At 42.8% G+C, this 22,557-nt stretch overlaps 1 protein-coding gene across 1 annotated transcript in view; it reads left to right on the plus strand.

The window, feature by feature from the left end:
• Positions 1-22,557, plus strand: part of LOC126456563 (uncharacterized) — an 85,299-nt gene that overhangs the window by 56,408 nt on the left and 6,334 nt on the right. Inside the window, exons 7-9 of the mRNA XM_050092309.1 lie at positions 12,962-13,089; positions 20,917-21,124; positions 22,280-22,494. Of these exons, the coding sequence (XP_049948266.1) occupies positions 12,962-13,089; positions 20,917-21,124; positions 22,280-22,494 (551 nt within the window). The remainder of the gene's footprint in view (positions 1-12,961; positions 13,090-20,916; positions 21,125-22,279; positions 22,495-22,557) is intronic.

Raw genomic sequence — 22,557 nt, forward strand, 5'->3', positions numbered from 1 at the left:
ACACACACACACACACACACACACGCACACACACACACGCACACACACACACACACACACACACACACACACACACACACACGCCCGAGGGAGGACTCGAACCTCCGCCGGGACCAGCCGCACAGTCCATGACTGCAGCGCCTTACACCGCTCGGCTAACCCCGCGCGGCCCTTGAGGTTATTTTCGGCGTTGGCGCCATTTCATATTAATTCTTGGTCTTACCTCTAAATATTTATGGAGTATGACGGGCTGCAGATTTTTACTATTCATCTTGTAATCGACATGCCTTACACTTATTCACGTTTAAAGAGCGTTGTCATTCAATTGAGTGATGGCGTCGTGTGGAAGCAACGTCTTAACTACTTTCCAATTCTTCGTCTCCAGGCGGCGTTCTTTGACTAACCAATTGCTTGCAAGCAATTTTACAGGTTTTCGTATATCCTTCAGAGACAGGAGATAAAGTAGGAGTTACTTAAATTCTAATACTAATCAAATTACACTGTCTGGCACGGCACTTAAACTTGTTTTACAAAGCTATTTAAATTTTTTATTTTAAACTCGTCGGTTTCATGACGGTAATCTATAATTTTTGTATGGGTCTGTCTTGGTATCTAATAATGAAAAAAAAGGTTATAAACATATGCGGAGGGAACACGAATGGTTTCGCACATCAAGTAAATTTTGAGGAATCGTTGAAGGTAATGTGCCTCTGTTTTGATTTTTACGCTTCGCAGCTCTTTATTCGCATGTTCGAAAGCGTGTATTATCTGTTCTTGCACCAATCAAGCTTGCATCCTTCCAAGCATGCTCGTGATCAATGATGCAATGTCCTCTTGAACAGACAGCTCCCATTCTTTCAGGAGAACCTCGTGTAGGTCCTCCAATAGTGCTGACCGGCCCTTCACCCCCAGCTGTCCCCAGACGAGCTCAATAGGATTCAAATCAGGGCCTCGAGCAGGCCATGCCATACCATGGACTGCCCTGGTAGCTGCGGGGTCAGCGCGGCAAATTGTAACCGAAGGGGCCCCGGGTTCGATTCCCGACCGAATCTAAGATTCTACGCTTGGAGACAGCGTGTTGTGTAGTCAGTTTCTTCGTAACACTAAAATCGCCAGTATGACCGTCACATGACAGGTATACGCTTATATAACGGCGTACTAGGGCGCGGCGTGACCCTAGTGAATCTTCTGAATTATCGTAACACACTGTTGTATTGTCTTTCTGCTGCTGAGATGGCTGTGTGGGCACGTCCCGAAAGCCATTATTTTAAAAATTTGTATATACAAAAGAAGCCGCAGTATGAGTCTCCTCTTCTTCACAAGAAGTCGTCTTCACAAGAAGTCGTCTTCACAAGAAGTCGTCTTCACAAGAAGTCGTCTTCACAAGAAGCCTTCACAATTCTCACAAGACGTGAGCGTGCAGGCCTTGCTGCCATTGTTGTGCTTTCTAGCCGCGATATTCCCTTGCGAGAGTAGTCTGGCTGTGCGATGCTGTCTGGTGAATTCTTGGCCTCTAGCAAGCCTTCTGGACTGAAGAGCGGCTTCTTCCAGTCTCCTTCGGATTGTTTTGCCTCTAACACTGACTCCTGAACTTCGTGGAACCCATTTCGCGCTTCAACGTCGGTGGTGTAACGGTTGTGGAGAACTTCGTTGTCGGAAGTCGTCACTTCTTGCCGATGCTGTTCTTATCGTACCTGATCCGTGTTTACTTCCATAGCGTCAAGTTTCGCTGTACCTTCTTACGGTTCTGGAAATCGTAAAATCGTAATTCGCGGAACTTCTGCAACGTAGTGTTTGCTACGACCATCTTTCACTAAAGCAACACATTTTACAACATCTTGAGCTCTTAACGCCATGCTTACTCCAGCAAGCTGATTTTCTTAATCACAAGAAGATCCCATAAACACGTGTTTAACAGTTAATTAAGTATTTTTCAGATTGATGTGTTTTTCAGGTTGCGCGGGAAAAACAATTAAGGATAGTCGACCGAGGTGGCAGAGGGTTCTAGGCGCTTCAGTCCGGAACCGCGCGACCGCTACGGCCGCAGGTTCGAATGCTGCCTCGGGCATGGATGTGTGTGATATCCTTGCGTTAGTTAGGTTTAAGTAGTTCTAAGTTCTAGGGGACTGATGACCTCAGAAGTCCAGTCCCATAGTGCTCAGAGGCATTTGAACCATTTTTTTCACGTTCCACTGCTTTTACTTATGCCATTGTCTATGTCCGTGACCCTCTGTAAATTACAGGCATATGTACAAGAAAGCTATTCACAATTGCGAATACGATGTGATTCCAGCTGTGCGACGTACGGAAATGTGTGCCGGACCGGGATCAAATCTGGTTCAAACGGCTTTGAGAGCTATGGGACTTAACTTCTGAGGTAATCAGTCCCCTAGAACTTAGAACTACTTAAACCTAACTAACCTAAGGATATCACACACATCCATGCCCGAGACAGGATTCGAACCTGCGACCGTAGCGGTCGCGCGATAGCAAACTGAAGCGCCTAGAACCGCTCGTCCACCCCGGCCGGCTTCAAATTCGGACGTCGCTTTAACCACTTCGGCTATGCGAGAAAGCTTCCAGGAGCTACTCAAATCTCCTTAAGTCACCGTATGTCCACACCCTGCACTCGTGCAATCACTGTGACTCCCGCACAGGAAGAGACTTAAATACACTCCTGGAAATGGAAAAAAGAACACATTGACACCGGTGTGTCAGACCGACCATACTTGCTCCGGACACTGCGAGAGGGCTGTACAAGCAATGATCACACGCACGGCACAGAGGACACACCAGGAACCGCGGTGTTGGCCGTCGAATGGCGCTAGCTGTGCAGCATTTGTGCACCGCCGCCGTCAGTGTCAGCCAGTTTGCCGTGGCATACGGAGCTCCATCGCAGTCTTTAACACTGGTAGCATGCCGCGACAGCGTGGACGTGAACCCTATGTGCAGTTGACGGACTTTGAGCGAGGGCGTATAGTGGGCATGAGGGAGGCCGGGTGGACGTACCGCCGAATTGCTCAACACGTGGGGCGTGAGGTCTCCACAGTACATCGATGTTGTCGCCAGTGGTCGGCGGAAGGTGCACGTGCCCGTCGACCAGGGACCGGACCGCAGCGATGCACGGATGCACGCCAAGACCGTAGGATCCTACGCAGTGCCGTAGGGGACCGCACCGCCACTTCCCAGCAAATTAGGGGCACTGTTGCTCCTGGGGTATCGGCGAGGACCATTCGCAACCGTCTCCATGAAGCTGGGCTACGGTCCCGCACACCGTTAGGCCGTCTTCCGCTCACGCCCCAACATCGTGCAGCCCGCCTCCAGTGGTGTCGCGACAGGCGTGAATGGAGGGACGAATGGAGACGTGTCGTCTTCAGCGATGAGAGTCGCTTCTGCCTTGGTGCCAATGATGGTAGTATGCGTGTTTGGCGCCGTGCAGGTGAGCGCCACAATCAGGACTGCATACGACCGAGGCACACAGGGCCAACACCCGGCATCATGTTGTGGGGAGCGATCTCCTACACTGGCCGTACACCACTGGTGATCGTCGAGGGGACACTGAATAGTGCACGGTACATCCAAACCGTCATGGAACCCATCGTTCTACCATTCCTAGACCGGCAAGGGAACTTGCTGTTCCAACAGGACAATGCACGTCCGCATGTATGCCGTGCCACCCAACGTGCTCTAGAAGGTGTAAGTCAACTACCCTGGCCAGCAAGATCTCCGGATCTGTCCCCCATTGAGCATGTTTGGGACTGGATGAAGCGTCGTCTCACGCGGTCTGCACGTCCAGCACGAACGCTGGTCCAACTGAGGCGCCAGGTGGAAATGGCATGGCAAGCCGTTCCACAGGACTACATCCAGCATCTCTACGATCGTCTCCATGGGAGAATAGCAGCCTGCATTGCTGCGAAAGGTGGATATACACTGTACTAGTGCCGACATTGTGCATGCTCTGTTGCCTGTGTCTATGTGCCTGTGGTTCTGTCAGTGTGATCATGTGATGTATCTGACCCCAGGAATGTGTCAATAAAGTTTCCCCTTCCTGGGACAATGAATTCACTGTGTTCTTATTTCAATTTCCAGGAGTGTATTATCGTCGCGGCCTTTGCCAAGGCGTGTAATTTGTAGTGTCTGCGTTTAACGTTCTACTGTGTAGTGTCCTTCAGACATGCATGCATACCTGAAGCACATTGCGTAGTAGCTCGTTAAAATGCACACACTCCAAATAGTGTGGTACACACACAGGGCTTTTTCGACCACGTGGTACTGTGTAGCGAAGCGCGCAAGATTCAGAGTCTGGGAGGTGAGCCAATTCGGATTAAAGACCATAAAAGCGACCAGCGTCATTGTGGTTTTGTGGTGGATTCCTACGGTGTTTCAGTCAAATGCAGCACTGATCCCCAGAGTCCGCCTGAGAAAATACGATACCAGCTGATAAACTACGATAACAAAGACAACAAAGTTTATAGGATGGCACACTCGACTTTCGTCGTTTGGGTGTACTGGCGAGTGTGGCGACAGGATAAGGAAGGGCATGTAAACACAGAGTTACGCTAGAATAAATCTGTCACTTCGTGAAAACAGTATAAACCCTTTACCACGAGACATAAGCTAAGAAATAGTTGGTTGCTTTTGGGCTTGGGACCAAACAGCGAGGTTATCGGTCTCATCGGAATAGGGAAGAATGCGGAAGGAAGTCGGCCGAGCCCTTTCAAAGCAACCATCTCGACATTTGTCTGCAGCGTTTTAGGGAAATCACGGAAAACCTAAATCAGGGTGACAAGACGCCGGTTTGAACCGTCGTCGTGCCGAATTATGGTCCAATGTGCTAATCATTGCGGCGCCTCACTCGGTGGACGCTAATAGAGAAATAGCTCTTATTACTTAGTCGCTGTGGAGAAAATCAGTTACATCCATTGCGGACTATGTTCTTAGAACTGAAACTGCCCCTACCAATGTCGTTTTATGCAGCCTGCAATGTTTTCCTGGCCTTCATAAACCACGCGCGACATTTTCGTATTGTCTCGCAGGCTACGCACAAACTATTTGTCCTAGAGAAAAAATGAGCAGGACTTACGGTTTAGTTAAAATTTGTACTGGGATATGTTCTCGCCAGAGGCCGTAGGTTTAGAATGGCGCTGAGCACTATGGAACTTACTATCTATGGTCATCAGTCCCCTAGAACTTAGAACTACTTTAACCTAACTAACCTAAGGACATCACACAACACCCAGTCATCACAAGACAGAGAAAATCCCTGACCCCGCCGGGAATCGAACCCGGGAACCCGGGCGCGGGAAGCGAGAACGCTACCGCACGACCACGAGCTGCGGACTGTGGGTTTAGAGTTATTCAAGAAAATCTTAGTTTCCTTCAAAGACACCCCCACTTCCACACTCATCCTCCGACGGTCGACATTTCTAGTATGTTATTCACAGCACTCCCTCCTACCACTGTAAAAAAAAATATTTGGCAGCTGTAGGAATTATTTCCCACATTCGACCTTTTTTGGTCTTCGTTGAACACTATCTGCTTAGTCGAGTACTTACAGTTTGTAAAATTGACGTCTGTATGAATTATACCTAAACCTACATCCACATAGCTAAGCTGCAAATCACACTTCAATACCTAACTAATATGTGATATTTAACATCATCAGATAAAAAATTACATCGTTGTATTCGTCAAGCCTTCTGACTACGAAACTAATGTGCTTGTAAGGGTTAAGTTAGGATCGATTTCTCAATGTAATTAGTTTTCGCGTAACGTTCATAAAAGTCGTTTCTCGTTCATTACTCTCATGGGCACGTTTAAATTAATAATGTCAAGGAAGTGGCCGACAATGCTGGTGGCGTAATAGCCCAATCAATAGAGACTAAAAAAGGTCGAATATTGGGGACAGTTCGTGTAGTCGACAGCGGTACGAGGCAGTGCCTCGAACAAGATACTAAAATCCTGGTTGGTGAGGGATGAGTGTGGGGCGGAGGTGTGTTTCAAGGTCGCTTTTGTACGTTTTTCCTCGAAAATTTTGAAATCTGTGGCCTCCAGGGAAAACGCATCCCAGTACAAAATTTAACTACATTGTATTTCCTACAAGAAAAGGTCCTGTTCTTTTTTATATAGGATTAATAGTTTGCGTGTAGCGAGCGAGAGAATATGAATATCTCGCGCGTGGTTTGTACTATGCATTTCGATGTTTAACTATCATCGTTAGATGGAAGGCATGTTTTGCAGAGCAGTGCATCTCGTTAGTTAACAGAGAGGTTACACGGCTATCGGATTTGTTATTTTTTATGTTAATGGAACGTGAAGTTCAGAACTCAAATATCAGTCGCACAAAGCAGTTCTATGCAACTCTCACAAATACTCGAGAAAATCGACTTCCAAATTTGCTGAGCCAAGTAAGGTTGGTTTTTCGAGAGGCAGTGTGGTTCTGCGATAGAATAACTGCCTGCCGAGTGGACGGCGTGGATTACATTGCCGACCGATGAAAATTGTTGAACAAATGTTGATTTTCTACTAAAATTGTCGTGAAGCGTAACATACACAAAATTGTAAAGAATCGGTAGTGCTCGAGAGTGGTAATCGCTGGATTGCTGGTTCGAGTCTCTTGCTGCTAATTCTTTTTTCCGTTCAGTTCGCAATACCTACGTCATGTAAAATAAAATTCGTCAAATATGTGCTAATTAACACACATACCTAACTGATAAAAAAAACACTCTACAGATAAGATAGCATAACTACTTCATTTTTGACAACTATTTTCGACAGGCTCTGTTGTCATCTTCTCAACTTCAAAAATTTTTTAATGCCAGATGATTACAGTAAAGCCTGCCGAAACCAGTTGTCGAAAATAGAGAAATATTAATGCAATCTTGGTTACAGAAAGTTTTTTACCAAGTAACACAGATCGCTCCTCCTCATTTCTCAACATGAGAAATTTCAGTCATATCTAATAGACATTATTGTGAAAGATGTGCGTCTTATTGTTTTTGATTACAGATCACACGCAAACATCCAGTTTTCATTGCAAACATAAACTATTAATTCCCAATATCTTATAAAAGACTGTTAATGTCGTTTAAATTTTACTCTTCGCGGATGGATATTCGTTTAAAACTTTGTATCAACCGTGAACCGAAACCAGACCGCCCATTTGGCAACAAGCATTGTACACCGCACAGCCATACCGCCTAGAAAAAATCGACCCTACTTTACGGTGTTAAAGATGGTCAGAAAATTTCAAAGTCGTTTTTCTCGAGAATTTTTGAGAATTGCAATATTCTGCTTTGTGTGGTTGATATTTGAGTTCTGAACTTTGCGGACCATAAACAAAAAAATAAAAAAAATTAAAAAAATAGAAAAATCCGACTGGCATATTGCGTCCTTGTCACTGGTAACGTGGCAGACTGTGGAATCGAATGGCGTCGGGTCACTTCTAGGATTTTAATCTGTCACCACTTATTTCACGCCTGGCAATGTTTGTTAATGTGAAAACAGCCGATTTGCACCGTGCTTCTGAGTCCACGTAAAACTTTCCAGCCTCCTGTTGCTGGCTAGGACAGTCAGTTCAGAAGGTCGGAGGAAGGCAACGGCGGACATCCTCAAATAGCACCACGCATAGTGGAGCTCTGTGTTGTTCGAACTAACAGGCGGGCTGAAGACAGCTTCTCTACATACAAAGAGTGTTTAAATGAAAAGATACGAAACTTAAACAACCAAGTCGGTTGCAGTTTGCATTTGCCGCTTTAGGATAACGTAGTGAGATATCTAGGGACGCGAAGCATGTGTCTTCACCTCCTAATCAAAAATTCGAAGCTGTGCCTTTAGCAGACAAGGTGATGCTCAGTCTTTTTTCGACGTCCGAGATCAGAGTCTCGTCGAATTACTCGAGCACGGGAAAAACCATTATCAGTGACATGTAATGTGGGACACTGTAAACTAAGCAAGTCCTTCAGGAGCAAACGGCCTGCTCTGCTGGCGGAGAGTGTGATTCTGTTCGACGATAACACGTCTACACGTTTCCAAGGTTACACGAAGTGTAATGGCAAAGTTTGAGAGGTAGCAGTTTGAGCATCCGCCTTGCAGCCCGTACATATCACCCAGCAACTTCCGCGTGTTTGATCCGTTAAATAAATAAAAAATAAATAAATAAATCATAATCTCAAAGAGAAGCACTTCAACTCGGATGACGAATGGAGGGCTACCCTCTCATAGATATAGATGATGAAGTGACACAATTTCGGAGACTCCACTGGTCTCATACAGACATGATTTTAAGTGTATAGACTCAAGCTGCGAGTGAAAATTTGTACCAGGGCCGGGTATCGAGGCTGGGTCTCCTACTTACTAGGCAGGTGTGTTAGCCACTACGCCACCTTGGGCACAGCAATTCACACATCCCTCCTCTATCTGTTGGTGTTTGAGGGAATTTTAAAATAGACTGAGAGGGGACGCATGCTGTTCGGTCAGAGGGCTGCGCGCCCTCTGTAATAAAAAAAAACTGAGTAAAGGAATCAACGATCATCTTGAACGGATGTCTTGTGACGTCCGCCCAGACCAAACGCAACGAACAATACCGAAAAAATGAGAAAGAGGCCAACGCACCTGCCTAGTAAGCAGGAGACCTGGGTTTGATTCCAGGTCTTTGTTCAAATTTTCACCCACTATTTCAGTCTATATACATAAAATCATAAAATAAAATATAGATGACGGTTAACCTTCGAAACGTGTAGTGGATCAAATAAAAACTATGTGCCTGACGCAGATGTAGGGTGTTTCACAAAGATATGCAAATATTTTAATATGTTATTCAACAAGTAAAACTAAAGAAAAAAAGTTCATATAAACATAGGTCCGCAAATGTTTAGTTACGGAGTTACGGCTAATAAGAGTTTGCCTGAATTTTAGCCAAAAATGGTTCAAATGGCTCTGAGCACTATGGGACTTAACAGCTAAGGTCATAAGTCCCCTAGAACATAGAATTACTTAAACCTGACTAACATAAGGACATCACGCACATCCATGTCCGAGGCAGGATTCGAACCTGCGACCGTGGCAGTCGCGCGGTTCCAGACTGAAGCGCCTAGAACCGCTCGGTCACTCTGGCCGGCGAAATTTAGCAACTTCGCCAATATGAAGCCATCGCAAAACTATACGAGGTTACAGTAAAGCACGATTTCCATTTGTTTTGTTGTTACTGGTCTGATGAATCTAATAAAACATGTCCTGGACGTGTATCTCCAGCGGAACATCCAGAGAAGCAAAAGATTATTAGACAAGTAAACTTGTTTACTTTCCATAAGAAGCTAGAAATGTTTATGTCGTTGACAACCGTTAGTGAGTTGTTTCAGTCGTTTCCTAACCTTGAAACGAGTTAGTTTTATGCTTCAGTGAAAGAACCTAACCAACAGTATATTTGTGTGAAACCACTTAGTATCTATTGTAGTTTGTAGATTATTTATGAAATAGGGGTGCCTTTCAAATTTACGACAGAGGAATACACCGATATGGTGTTTATTTATGGCAGATGTTATGGTAATGCTACGCTGCAGTTAACGAATATCACGTACGTTATCCAAGTAGGAGGATTCTGACTGCACGAACCATTAGTGGAGTATTTCGAATGTTACGGGAGACAGGTTCTCTACCTATCGTTCATAATGAGTACGAGCGCTCGATACATGAAGAAGATGGTGAGGATAATATGGATGTAGTTCAACGTAGCCCGGGTACCAGTGCACGGCGTACCTCTCAACTACTGGCCATTTCACAATCTAAGGTATGGCATACACTGAAGTACAATAATCTGTATCCTTACCGTAAATAAAGTCCGCCCCCTGGTCGGTGCGACAGACTGTCATACCCAACGGCCCGGGTTCGATTCCCGGCTGGGTCGGAGATTTTCTCCGCTCAGAGACTGGATGTTGTGTTGTACTTATCATCATCATTATTTCATCCCCATCCCCATCGACACGCAAGTCGCCGAAGTGGCGTCAACTCGAAAGACTTGCACCTGGCGAACGGTCTACCCGACGGGAGACCCTAACCACACAGCATTTCCATTACCATAAACAAAAAGTGCATCGTTTACATCTGGCAGATCCTGCCCTTTGCTTGGAGTTGTGCAACTGGTTAAATACTAATCGGCAGTTAGCCAAATACATTTTATTTACTGAAGAGCCACAGTTTACTCGATGTGGTATAAACAGTTCACAGAACGAGCAAGTATGATATGTAGCAAACCCATATGCAACAGTGCAACGCAATTTCCAGCAGCGATTTAGCATAAATGTGTGGTGTGGTATAATCAACACACACTTTATTGGACCATTCATTTTCCCAGGACGTCTGACTGGCGAGACGTGCTTACAATTCCTTCAAGAAGAAATGCCCAGCTTACTCGAAGACGTTCCACTTGCTACGCGATTGCAAATGTATTTTCAACGTGATGGCGCGCCTCCATATTTCACCGACGCAGTTACTACACATTTAAATGAACATTTTCCCCAGAAAGGGATTGGTCCTGGGGCTATACGTCTGTGGCTACCGAGATCACCCGATTTAACACCAATGGATTTTTGTGTATGGGAATTGATGAAAGACATAGTTTATGAGGACAGTCAATACACGTGAGGCATTACTTGCTCGCATTATGAATGCAATAGGCGAAATTAACAACTACCCTGCGAAATTGAAACGAGCAACTAAATCTGTTCATACACGTGCAGGTAAATGCTTTGAACTCGGTGGAGACATTTTTGAACATCTACTGTGAATATATTGTGAAATTCTATGCTACTGTACAACTTCCTTAACAATAATCTTTCTTTTTCCGGTTTAACACGAATTCGCGTGTGCTATGGTATTAATAAAAGCAGATTATCTGACACATTCATAGTTTGTTAACGTTATTACCACCATTTTTCCAAAATTACGTTCTCTAAAACTTATGTTCAAAATTTTGTGCAGTTGCCTGGAATTAAAAAAAAATTGGACCAAGTAGTTAATAATATAAAAATTTTACGAAATTACTTGTTTGCTTCTCTGGATGTTCTGGCAAACTACTGCAGATACACGTCTGGGACATGTTTTATTAGATTCACCAGATCAATAACAACAAAACAAATGGAAATCGTGCTTTACATCAAACTCTTACAGTTTTGCGATGGCTTCATATTAGCGAAGTTGCTAAATTTCGCCGGCCGGAGTGGCCGAGCGGTACTAGGCGCTTCAGTCTGGAACAGCACGACCGCTACGGTCGCAGGTTCGAATCCTGCCTCGGGCATGGATGTGTGTGATGTCCTTATGTTAGTTAGGTTTAAGTAATTCTAAGTTCTAGGGAACTGATGACCTCAGCTGTTAAGTCCCATAGTGCTCAGAGCCATTTGAATCATTTTTTGCTAAATTTCAGGCAAAATCTTTTATTAGCCGTAACTCCGTAACTAAACATTTGCGGACATATGTTTATATGAACTTTTTCTTTAGTTGTAGAATAACATTAAAATGCTAACATTTCTCGTGATAAATTTATATATAATTCTGTGTGTGTGTGTGTGTGTGTGTGTGTGTGTGTGTGTGTGTGTGTGTTGTGTGTGTGTTTCTCTTTAAAATGTGAATTGAAGTTTTTGTTCGCGAGGGCACTCAGCTTAGGTAGTTCGTGCAGCAATGTTGACCATCGTACTGCGGTGGTGTAATGGTTTGCATTTCTGCCTAGCAAGCAATAAGACGCGGGTTCGAGTCCGACCGCAGCACAAATTTTAATTCATTTCGTCTGCTTCGATCATGTGTTTAAAAATTGCGCTTTGACATTCTTAAGAACACACTCAGTCACTGGAAGCTGGACCTAACGATAACGCTTGTTCAAGCGGGCGCTCTCACTTGCATGATAACCGGAAAGCCGAGAAAGCCCGTATTGCCATAAACTGCATGAATAGTATGTGTGTGTCCAAGTACAGGGTGATTCAAAAAGAATACCACAACTTTAAAAATGTGTATTTAATGAAAGAAACATAATATAACCTTCTGTTATACATCATTACAAAGAGTATTTAAAAAGGTTTTTTTCACTCAAAAACAAGTTCAGAGATGTTCAATATGGCCCCCTCCAGACACTCGAGCAATATCAACCCGATAGTCCAACTCGTTCCACACTCTCTGTAGCATATCAGGTGTAACAGTTTGGATAGCTGCTGTTATTTCTCGTTTCAAATCATCAATGGTGGCTGGGAGAGGTGGCCGAAACACCATATCCTTAACATACCCCCATAAGAAAAAATCGCAGGGGGTAAGATCAGGGCTTCTTGGAGGCCAGTGATGAAGTGCTCTGTCACGGGCTGCCTGGTGGCCGATCCATCGCCTCGGGTAGTTGACGTTCAGGTGTCATAACTAACCTTTTTCGTAGGACTTTCCATACAGTTGATTGTGGAATTTGCAGCTCTCTGCTAGCTCTGCGAGTCGATTTTCCTGGGCTGCGAACAAATGCTTGCTGGATGCGTGCTACATTTTCATCACTCGTTCTCGGCCGTCCAGAACTTTTCCCTTTGCACAAACACCCATTCTCTGTAAACTGTTTACACCAACGTTTAATACACCACCTATCAGGAGGTTTAACACCATACTTCGTTCGAAATGCACGCTGAAAAACTGTCGTCGATTCACTTCTGCTGTACTCAATAACACAAAAAGCATTCTGTTGAGCGGTCGCCATCTTAGCATCAACTGACGCTGACGCCTAGTCAACAGCGCCTCAAGCGAACAAATGTACAACTAAATGAAACTTTATAGCTCCCTTAATTCGCCGACAGATAGTGCTTAGCTCTGCCTTTAGTCGTTGCAGAGTTTTAAATTCCTAAAGTTGTGGTATTCTTTTTGAATCACCCTGTATTATGTAGTGGTTTTCTCCCGACGGAGGATCTACACGTTCCTTGTAGCACGTGTTGTTACTTACTTGCAGCGGCGCGCGAGGACGAGGGCAAGACGCTGTGGACGGACAGCCAGTCGCACGCCTCGTCGTCGAGCAGCGGCGCAGACGACGACGGATCGGACTGGCAGTGGCCCACCTCCTTCTGGACGCAGTTCAAGGTGAGCGCAGCCACACTCGCCACCCTGGGCGCCGCCTCGCGGAAGCGCACGGACCGCTAACCACTCCGGCGGTCGTCAGCCGAAGCTAACGAGCCCACACCATTTTGGGCTGAAGCGCTAGGCACTACTCCCACCCTGCTGTCAGGTGGCGCTCTCGTTGAATACCGAGCACAGCAGCCCATTTCAGAAGAACGACTTCATGGTAAAAAATCTTACCTGCCAACTCCACAGTTTTCCTACCTGAGACCCTTTTACACCATCGACTTTGTCTCAATCGACTTACAAGGAGACTGCACGACCGTGGGGGTCGGGGATTTGTCCGAAATTTTGTGTGGTGAAAGAGGACCCCTAACACCTCAAGTGGTCAAAATATTAGGACGCACTACTCGGAAAATCCCGGGAAAAATCTATCCAAAGTTTCTTAGGTGCCTTATGAGTATAAAATGTTAGTCCATTGCTGACCCGCAGTCTGGCCTACATGGTAAGCGCTCGGACCCTTACGCCAGAGGTCTTGGGTTCGATTCCTCCTGCGGCACTTTTTTTCCTTCTGTTGCTTGCAAAATTGCAGCGCATTGTTACAGAAGAATCGTGAAATCAATTCCCGGGAAGATTGTATAAAAATTCATTCTATAATTCACCGTCAATTATCGTCACCAATATTCCGGGACATGATTCAATATGCCTGGTTTGCCTCAAAATTATCAGAAACTCAAAACATTTTCGTAAATGTTAATGGGGCATGTTTTTGTACAGATTTATTGCAAACACCCTGTGATTGAGAAATATCCGCTTTATATGTTGTGCAACATGTCTCAAAAATTATTACTATGTTTGTACGATAATTACCACTGCGGTTCTTGTTTATAATTATCATATGTATAAAAACTAAATGTTGTCCCAATGGACTTTGTTATTCTGATTAAAAACTCAATGTTTCCCCTCATATAATTTACAATTAAAAATGGAAAACCCACCGCCATGAATTGTGTTGTTGGACGAAAAAAAATAATTTTTATTCAATAATGTAACTAATTTGTTAAAGATAATGTAGGTTTGCAGAAAGTTCTGAATAGTTGGTGGAATAACAAAAGAAAATGAGAGAGATGAAAAAAGTGCCAGAGGTGGAATCGAACCCAAGACCTCTGGCGTAACAGTCAGAGGCCTATAAGGCTATGACATCTACGCCAGACGGCGGCTCGCCAATGGATTAACATTTTATACTCATAAGGCACCTAAGAAACTTTGGATCGATTTTTCCCGGGATTTTCCGGATAGTGCGTCCTAATATTTTAACCACGTGTGGTGTTAGAGGTCCTCTTTCACCACACAAAATTTCGGACAAATCCCCGACCCCACGGTCGTGCCGTCTCCTTGTTAGCGAGACAAGTGAGTGTACTTAAAGAGCCCCTGGCGTTTTATGCCCGTACTGCGTCTCTTCTGTTTGGAGTGGTGATTTTCATTTAAGGCTCCCCCTAAACGATCTAATGTGTTTGACAAAATCGCTCATGTCCAGCCACGGATTTGCCAAACAAGCTCGTGCACGTCCAAACAATGTTTGTCCATTTAACTTGACTATAAAACTCGGGTTCGTGTGTGTTTTGAGAGTAGTGAGTGCGGCCACAAATGCAGACAAAGCAGTCCTGGCATTGACTTTGACACTGTGTTTAAAAAACGAGAAGAAGAAACACTGGTCAGGGAGTGGCTTAAAATGATTTACCCATGAAAAAATGCTAAAGGAAATGTTAGCCACAGTACCCGACGATTACGCCAACTTTCTTCAAACGGACAATGATACTTTATAAAAGTTGTGAAGTCCCTCCAAAAAGAGCAAACTTTCCTGTCACGTTCGCTCTTGTCTAGCCAGGGATGTTTCAAACGATTCAGTACACATACTGAGAAAGCTTGTCGATTTAACCTTACTTTTGAAGCAGATACTTTTCGTGTGTACTGTATTTTGACACTAGTGGGAATGGCTACAAATGCAGATAAAGCATTTCTAAGCGTGTTTAAAAAAAGAAGGAAACAAGTCGCTGATCCAGGAAATGGTTTAAAATGAGAAATAGGCAACTGGAAACATGTTAATGGAAACGTTTACTCAGAACCTAACGATTACGTAAACTTTCTGCGGATGGACAGTGAAATGAAATGTTTGTTGTTTAGCGTTACTTAATCCTCACACTGAAAAAGAAGACGCAAATATGGGAAAATTTATTCTCTTTTACTTGGCCCTCTGACAGGTAGTTAAAATACCGCAACGTAAGAAAATGCAGCCCACATCGTCCGTGGAAGAACCAGAGAACTGTATGCACAGAATATTGACTTTGTTCATAACATCTTCATGCGTAAATATATAGCTGGGAAAGATGTGGTACCTCTCCCATTTTGGTGAGTGTCAGTGCCATTCTGTTTTTGCCTCGATCATATTTTTCATAGTTGTGGAAACTCGCGATATAAATAAATAAATCGTAACGAAACAAATTTTCACTTAACAAATGCGGCGAAACGTCACAAACAACGTCCGCCATCTTGTCAAACTTCCTGTCAGAATTTCTCTCAAACACGTCACACAAGATCTATGCCTGGCAAACAAGCCAAACTGCACCGTAAACGATCAAACACTTGGCAAGCATAGTTAAGTTTGGCAAAATGTTTGATCATTTACGGGGGCCTTTAGCGCAAAAGTTGCGTGTGAGAGCTGTCTGCTGTCCTGTTTGGCATCTGAACTGTGACAGAGAGTTTGAGGGACTACCCTTTTTACGAAGAAATTTAAATATAGTACGGAATGTAGGAACAAGCAAAAATAATATAGTTTTTTGGAGACCAGAGGGGAATTCATGGTGTAAATTCTTGTCAGAGGTTGCGTGGTAAATTCCTTACGTTCCCGAGAACGGAAAGAATAATTAATGCGTCATCCAAAATTTTCAGAATATAAAAATTTATTTGTTCGAAATGTACATACCTGCAAACACATTAAACAATATCCACAACGCAGCAAATAGCGTCTTTTTACTTTATCCTTTGTATCAAAAACATCGAAAATTACTTTTCTCATCAAATAATTCTGCTTTGTCACTCCTGAAATAATTTTTACTAAAGCATGTATATCGATTTACGTTCTTATTTATGCATTGTGTCGGCTCTTTCTCTTTAAAACGTACATGCCTTCATGGTTTCAGATATTTCGTCTGTGTTGCAAGAGAAACCAAGTGGAAAAATATCAGGACCTTGTGTAATTTTCAGTGTCTCATCAAAACAAAAAACAAGCAACACAATAAAGATTAAGGAGACACGAAAGCACAAAATCCGTCTCTTATAATACGAGTGAGCTCGGGCAAAATAAATTAACTTTCGATTTTAGCAGACGCCCCCAAAGTCCAGTGTTTTTGCGCATGCGCAGTGTGCAGCATACTCGAAAATTTAGAATTCCACACCCCAAAAGTCTATAGATCATTGACGACACACACACACGTCGTGTTTGGTTGCTGATTTACGCGCGGGCATAAACGGTGCACGCACTTTGAGTAGTCTTATTTTGACCAGAAAGTTGCTCGTGTAAAACGGTCTTCCCTGTCTTACAACCCGCACCCTTCAACCCTATGGGACATTTTGTCTTGTCCCACATTTCTCCCGCGTTGTAGGACCTTCAGATTTGTGAAAATGCAGTGCTTCAGTATGTTGTTTTTTTCTGTTTTCTTTCTTTTTATTTTAAATCAGGAGATTTCACCAAGCTGCGATGTGTATTTAAAATGTATATATTTTCGACTTTAGCTGTTCGCCTGTGATTTAAATTTTAAAAACAACCGTAATGTTGGTTTCTTATTCGTATTACTTTTTAATTCACTTGGCTGAAGACGGAAATATTTATTGAACCAGTGAAAGCGTTCCCCGCCCACATCGGGCGAGAGGGTTGAAATATCAAAAAGGAAAAAATGGTCAAAATCGACTACTCTTGGCAAGTGAATTGACCTATAGTTCATGGCGTTTTATTCGTGCACCGAGTCTCGTCAGTCATGGGTCAAGAGTGGTGGCTGTGGTTAAAACGTTAGCGCCAAAATTACATGTTTTGCGAGAGATGGCTAAACACGAACATTGGAACTGAGGTTATGAGAAACCAACAAAAAACCTAACATATACTAAGAGAAAGTAGGAACAAGCAATGGTATATAATTTATTGATGACGAAAACAAAATCCATTGTGGAAGTGTCAACAAAGGTCATTTGATTAATTCGTCACACTCCTGAGAACCGAATAAATTGGAGAACTCATCTAAACATCTTCATTTATGTGCTCGAGGAAATGTATACTTACAAACATGTCGAACAATATTTATAAGACAGTAAATATCATCGTTTTACTTTGTCCTTTGTATCTTGTTGTGTTTCTAAGTGCTAAATACTGGTAACAACGAAAACTATTTTTCACATTAAACAGATAAAAGGTTCATTTGAATTATCCGTGAAAGGTACTGTTCAGAGTGGTCTTTCTTTTAGTGAACTATCGTTTTTTCACTGCTCGCTTCCATTACCAACAGAAGTTCGAATATGCATGCACAAATTTTCCCTTCCTCATTCCCAGGACCCGAGCATCCGTAGTTCTGAACTATTGAACTGTGTGAACTGCGTCTGATCGGAAGACTGAAAACAGCACTTTACTAAGTTCAGGTCAGGCTCCAGTTCCGAGCTGTGTGAACAGCAAGAGATGGTATGATGGAAACCATTCCGTCAGTTCAACTCAGTTCAGCTCACTCTCCAGTTGTGATCCTCCCGTCTCCCGTCTCTTGACTCTTGTTTACACTTAACGTAGCTTTTCCCCCCTCTTTTTAAGCCGGTATCTAAATATCTCTTTCCCATTCTAAGAATAAATTTTTAAGAACTATTAGATAAGAATGAGTTTTCCTCTCTTCAGACGCTGTTAGAGAAGAAAAAGCAGATAACTCCTCGTGATGTCAATCTACTGAGGTTCCCAAGTAAAGGCTTGAGTTCAAATTGAAAGCAGTCAGCCCATCCTAACAAATAGATTGCATGTATGAAAAAAGTTCTTAGAACTATGCACATATGATTTGTTCCTAATGGTCATTCGGTTTTTGTAGGCAATAAAAGTTTGCTTCTGATTTTTTAGTTGAAGGTTGCTTTTTTTATTGGTTCTCCAACAATAAAAATGAATCATATAGCTCATTTGAACTAGTTCAGTAAAACGAATTATCTCAAAAGGAATGAGTCTGTAAAAAGAACAACTTTACCCATCTCTAGTTGTAACAAAACACTTGTAGCAGACATGAATGTGCCCTATCATTGAATAATGTATTCGCAATGGCAATTGAGTACACCACACATGTGCCATTTAAACAGGTGAGCTAAGTTTACTTTCGCAAGTATACACCTAAAGTTGGCCAGAAGACTCTGCACCAAAACATTGCTGCAGCAAGTTATTGATATCTGACTGTCGTCCAAATTTTCATGGAACAAAACACTACAAAAAAAATGTTTATCTGTTTACATTCTTATTTTCAGGTGTCATAGAATGTAAATACCTTTTTTCTATAAGATATTTAGCCTTTCTTGTGGGAGAGCACTAGTAGGAAAAATACCAGACCATCATGCAGCCTTTCCAATGTGTCACGGAAACAGAGCCAGTTATAAAATAACTATTAAGAAGACAAAGTCCATTAGTGTAATAGGCATGAGCTCACTGAGAATAGGTTAGCTTGCGATGTTGGCAGATGCCACCACAAATATTAAAGATTTTAGAATCCCATACTTGGCACAGTCAATTGATGACCGACCCAACTGACCTCGCTCCTCCCCTGCCCCCCACGATGCGGATGGTTACTGATTTACACATTTACATGCAAGCAAGTGATGTACACCCACAACAAAACATGGATCTTTGTCTGTGAAGAGGATCCACATGTGACTGATAGTGAGACAGAAGCATCCTTAGGCTTATCAAAGACTGTCATATCTTGAGGTTAGTGTGAATACTTAGCTGGAGAAAAATCTGTTCATGATCAATTTTGCACAGTTTGATTGAAGCTCAAGAACAGACTTACATTGATTGGCATAAATAAATTTTCAAAATATTTGAATGAGAAAATGCAAAATCTGTGGCAGAGGACAAAACAGCCTTGGGGCTGTTCTGAGGTGACCCATTATCAGCGTGCATGTCAAGGAAAAAGATTGTGAAGACTTGAAACTCTGATGCAATCTTTGTGGCATACAAATATAACCCTGACAGTCTCAGTTCTGTGTGTACCTCTCTTCTTTACGAAGTTCACAGAAGCTCTCCTTCGTGCTTTGTTTGAATAGCACTCCTGTAAGAAAGGATAACACAGGGGAAATGGCTTTACTTGTATGATTTGTAAGAATACTGTTCCTAACACTCTGACTGGGGTTATCAGGTTCTCCTCATGTTCCTTACAATGTGAGCTATGCTCACTCAGATTTGCATACTCCACTCGAACGCCATTGCTGGCCTGTTCCCTCCCCCTGGGAGCCCCCGGCCGGAGGTGGAGAGGCAATTGACTGTCCCTCCCAGCGACGCGACCTCGGCACGACATGACCCGACCTTCACCCAGATGGCAATAGCAGCCACTTGAGGCCCCCTTCACTCGATTATTGGCACAGCCTGCCTCACACGCTCCCGCCAGGCCCCTGCTGGAGGCTCCAGGCTGGGCTCTGCTTTGCTCTGACTGTGCATTCACTCTGCTTGTGCTGGTCACCATTTCTGTCTTAATGCATGATAACACGGGGAAACTGGAAATGTCTAAAGCTGTCCTGGGAGGGATTTAATCAACTAGGACACATGTCAGATATCATATGAATAATAAACTACCAAGAAGAGGGAAAGTAGTCAGAGTTTAGTACCCCATAAAGCTGCATTTTATGTATCTCAGCCAAAGTGGAAAATTATTCTATATTCAACTTCCGTTTAATTAAGTGTGTACAGTTATTTATTCACCAGTTGAATTTGCAAATAATGATATTTATTGTTTACTGGAAAGAATAGGTCATTGCACACTGCTATACAAGCAACCACAGAATTGAGAATGAGTCATCACCTAGAGGCCGCTGAAATGTGTTCGTAGTGCGTATAGGTGGCATTCGACCATCTACAAACATATATTTTTTCACAAATGAGGACAAAATATTTAGATTACTTTTTTTTTTGGGGGGGGGGGGGGGGGGAAGATAGACATTTTCCTTTACATATTTCTGCACAGTATCATATGTTTGTATGTGTGTTCACTTTCTCCTACATCACTGTAATAGTAAACTGGGGAAAAGAGAATTAGTTAAGTGTAAGTCGGGTGGCTATCTAAATAATTAAGGATAAGATCAAACCGTGGAAATTCCAGGATGGAATTACAGCAATATGAAAAATATGGATACACTACATAGAGGAGGCATTGCATTGCAGATAGGCGCAGTTTTGTCTAAACATTTAAGTTTTTGTACAAAAAGTCCTTTTTATGAAATATAAATAATTCATTTGGTTTGCCCTCCTCTGACACGCACACGCGCGCACACGGAAAAATGGTATCCTGCTTCTAAAGTTTGTAGTCGGCATCTCATTCAGTTCAGTTTTTCAAATGTAGCTGTACACATTGTGTGTAATACCACTCATTTGCACTCGGGCACTAGCAGCTTTCTCGACTTTCAACACAGAATGTTGTATACTGGCATTTCAATAGATGTTGCTTTTTGGTGACAAAAATTGTAAAGTGAAAATATCCATTGTGAAAATGTTCATATTAGTTCAAATTTGTGTTGCGTACAAAGTAGTTCATAAGCAACTAAGTGACACCTGCAAATTTTCGACTATTTCAGGTTCTGTCACAGCGCAACTTCCAGGAAGCACGGCCCAGAATGCTGTCGAAGCTGAACTGGGTGCAGACAGTGGCACTGGGGGCGATGGCAGGCCTGTTGTGGTTCCAGTTGGACAGGAAGGAAGAGGCACTTCACGACATCCAGGGTTGGATGTTCTTCTCCACCACCTACTGGATGCTGTATGCCCATTTTGGGGCTCTCTCGTCCTGTGAGTTCAGAGGGTGCTTCTATTAAAGTCGCATCTCTGATCCAAAACCATAATTATTCAAATTCTTCACGGCTGTTTGGCAGAATATTACAACTAAATGGAAACTTTTTTGAGCAGTATGCCTTGCACCCAATAATGATACTTTTTAAATGACATCATCATCACAAACATTACATTGCTACTTGTATATTTTATTTATTTGTCAACTCGTGGACATTTTTCAGTATAGACACATTATCAGTACATCTGTATGTAACACGTAATTCTGGATGTTTTCAAACTCAATTGTTGATAATGCATTTATCTTGTATATCCATATTTTGATGTAATTTTATGTCTTTTTGACAATGCAGTCAAGAGCACTTGGCTATTAAGATGGGCTACAAATTAAATCTATAGATTTGTGAATTGATGATAGCATCATCAACCAAGACTGAGGCTGTTAATCCAGCCCTGCTTGATGATATTCTCAACAGGAATACTCTATCAAGTATCAGATGATGATGATGATGATGATGATGATGATGATGATGATGATGATTTGAAACATAATGATTGTTCACCAGACACTCTTAGCTGAGGACACAAGAAATTCATATTAACGCTATCTTCTGATCAAGGAATTTCATATGGAAGGGCTGGGGAGGGCAAGAAATTCCAGATAATTAGTGATAAAAGTTTACTCGGTGTGCTGATTATCAGAACATTCATTATATCAATATTTTACCCATTGTAGAGGAAAGAATTCTGCCAATGTAATGAAATGTAGGTTGTAATATAGTCAAACATTGGGTAAACTTCTAATAAAATGATCAGAAGTGCAGTGAATTTAGGATGAACTGTAAAAATCCACAACCTCAATTCTAGACCAAGACTAATTTTTATATGAACTGTGTCGCCTTGTTTAGGGCTCAGAACTGAATTTTATATGGTGGTGCAAAATACTTTTTACGGATTACCAGCAGACATCAGACAGTAAACTGCAAATACTCAGAAATTACTAGTGGTGAAACATAAGCACTCTGTTAAGATGTGAACTGTCCTGTGAATTTAAGGGTGTTGCTGTTTCTTAAGAATTTTATTTTATTTATTTGATATACATACTCTGAAATTCATGTTACGAGTAAAAATTAAATATTCATATTTGTGTCTCAGTTCCACCTGAACGAGAGGTGATCAACAAAGAGAGGCTGTCGGGATCGTACCGGCTGTCTGCATATTACCTTGCCAAGATGGTGGGAGAGCTGCCACTGACAGTCACCCTGCCCGCGGTCTACCACATCATCTCCTACCCCATGCTGGGGCTGAAGTCCCCGACAGTCTTTGCCACTCTGCTTGCCTTCCTGCTGCTCAACACTGTTGTTGCTCAGGTATGAGTGCAGTTACACGACATTTCACTTCTGTAGGTCTGATTTGGTTCTAACTGAAACATA

This window comes from Schistocerca serialis, chromosome 2, assembly GCF_023864345.2.
Source record: "Schistocerca serialis cubense isolate TAMUIC-IGC-003099 chromosome 2, iqSchSeri2.2, whole genome shotgun sequence".
NCBI lineage: Eukaryota > Metazoa > Arthropoda > Insecta > Orthoptera > Acrididae > Schistocerca > Schistocerca serialis.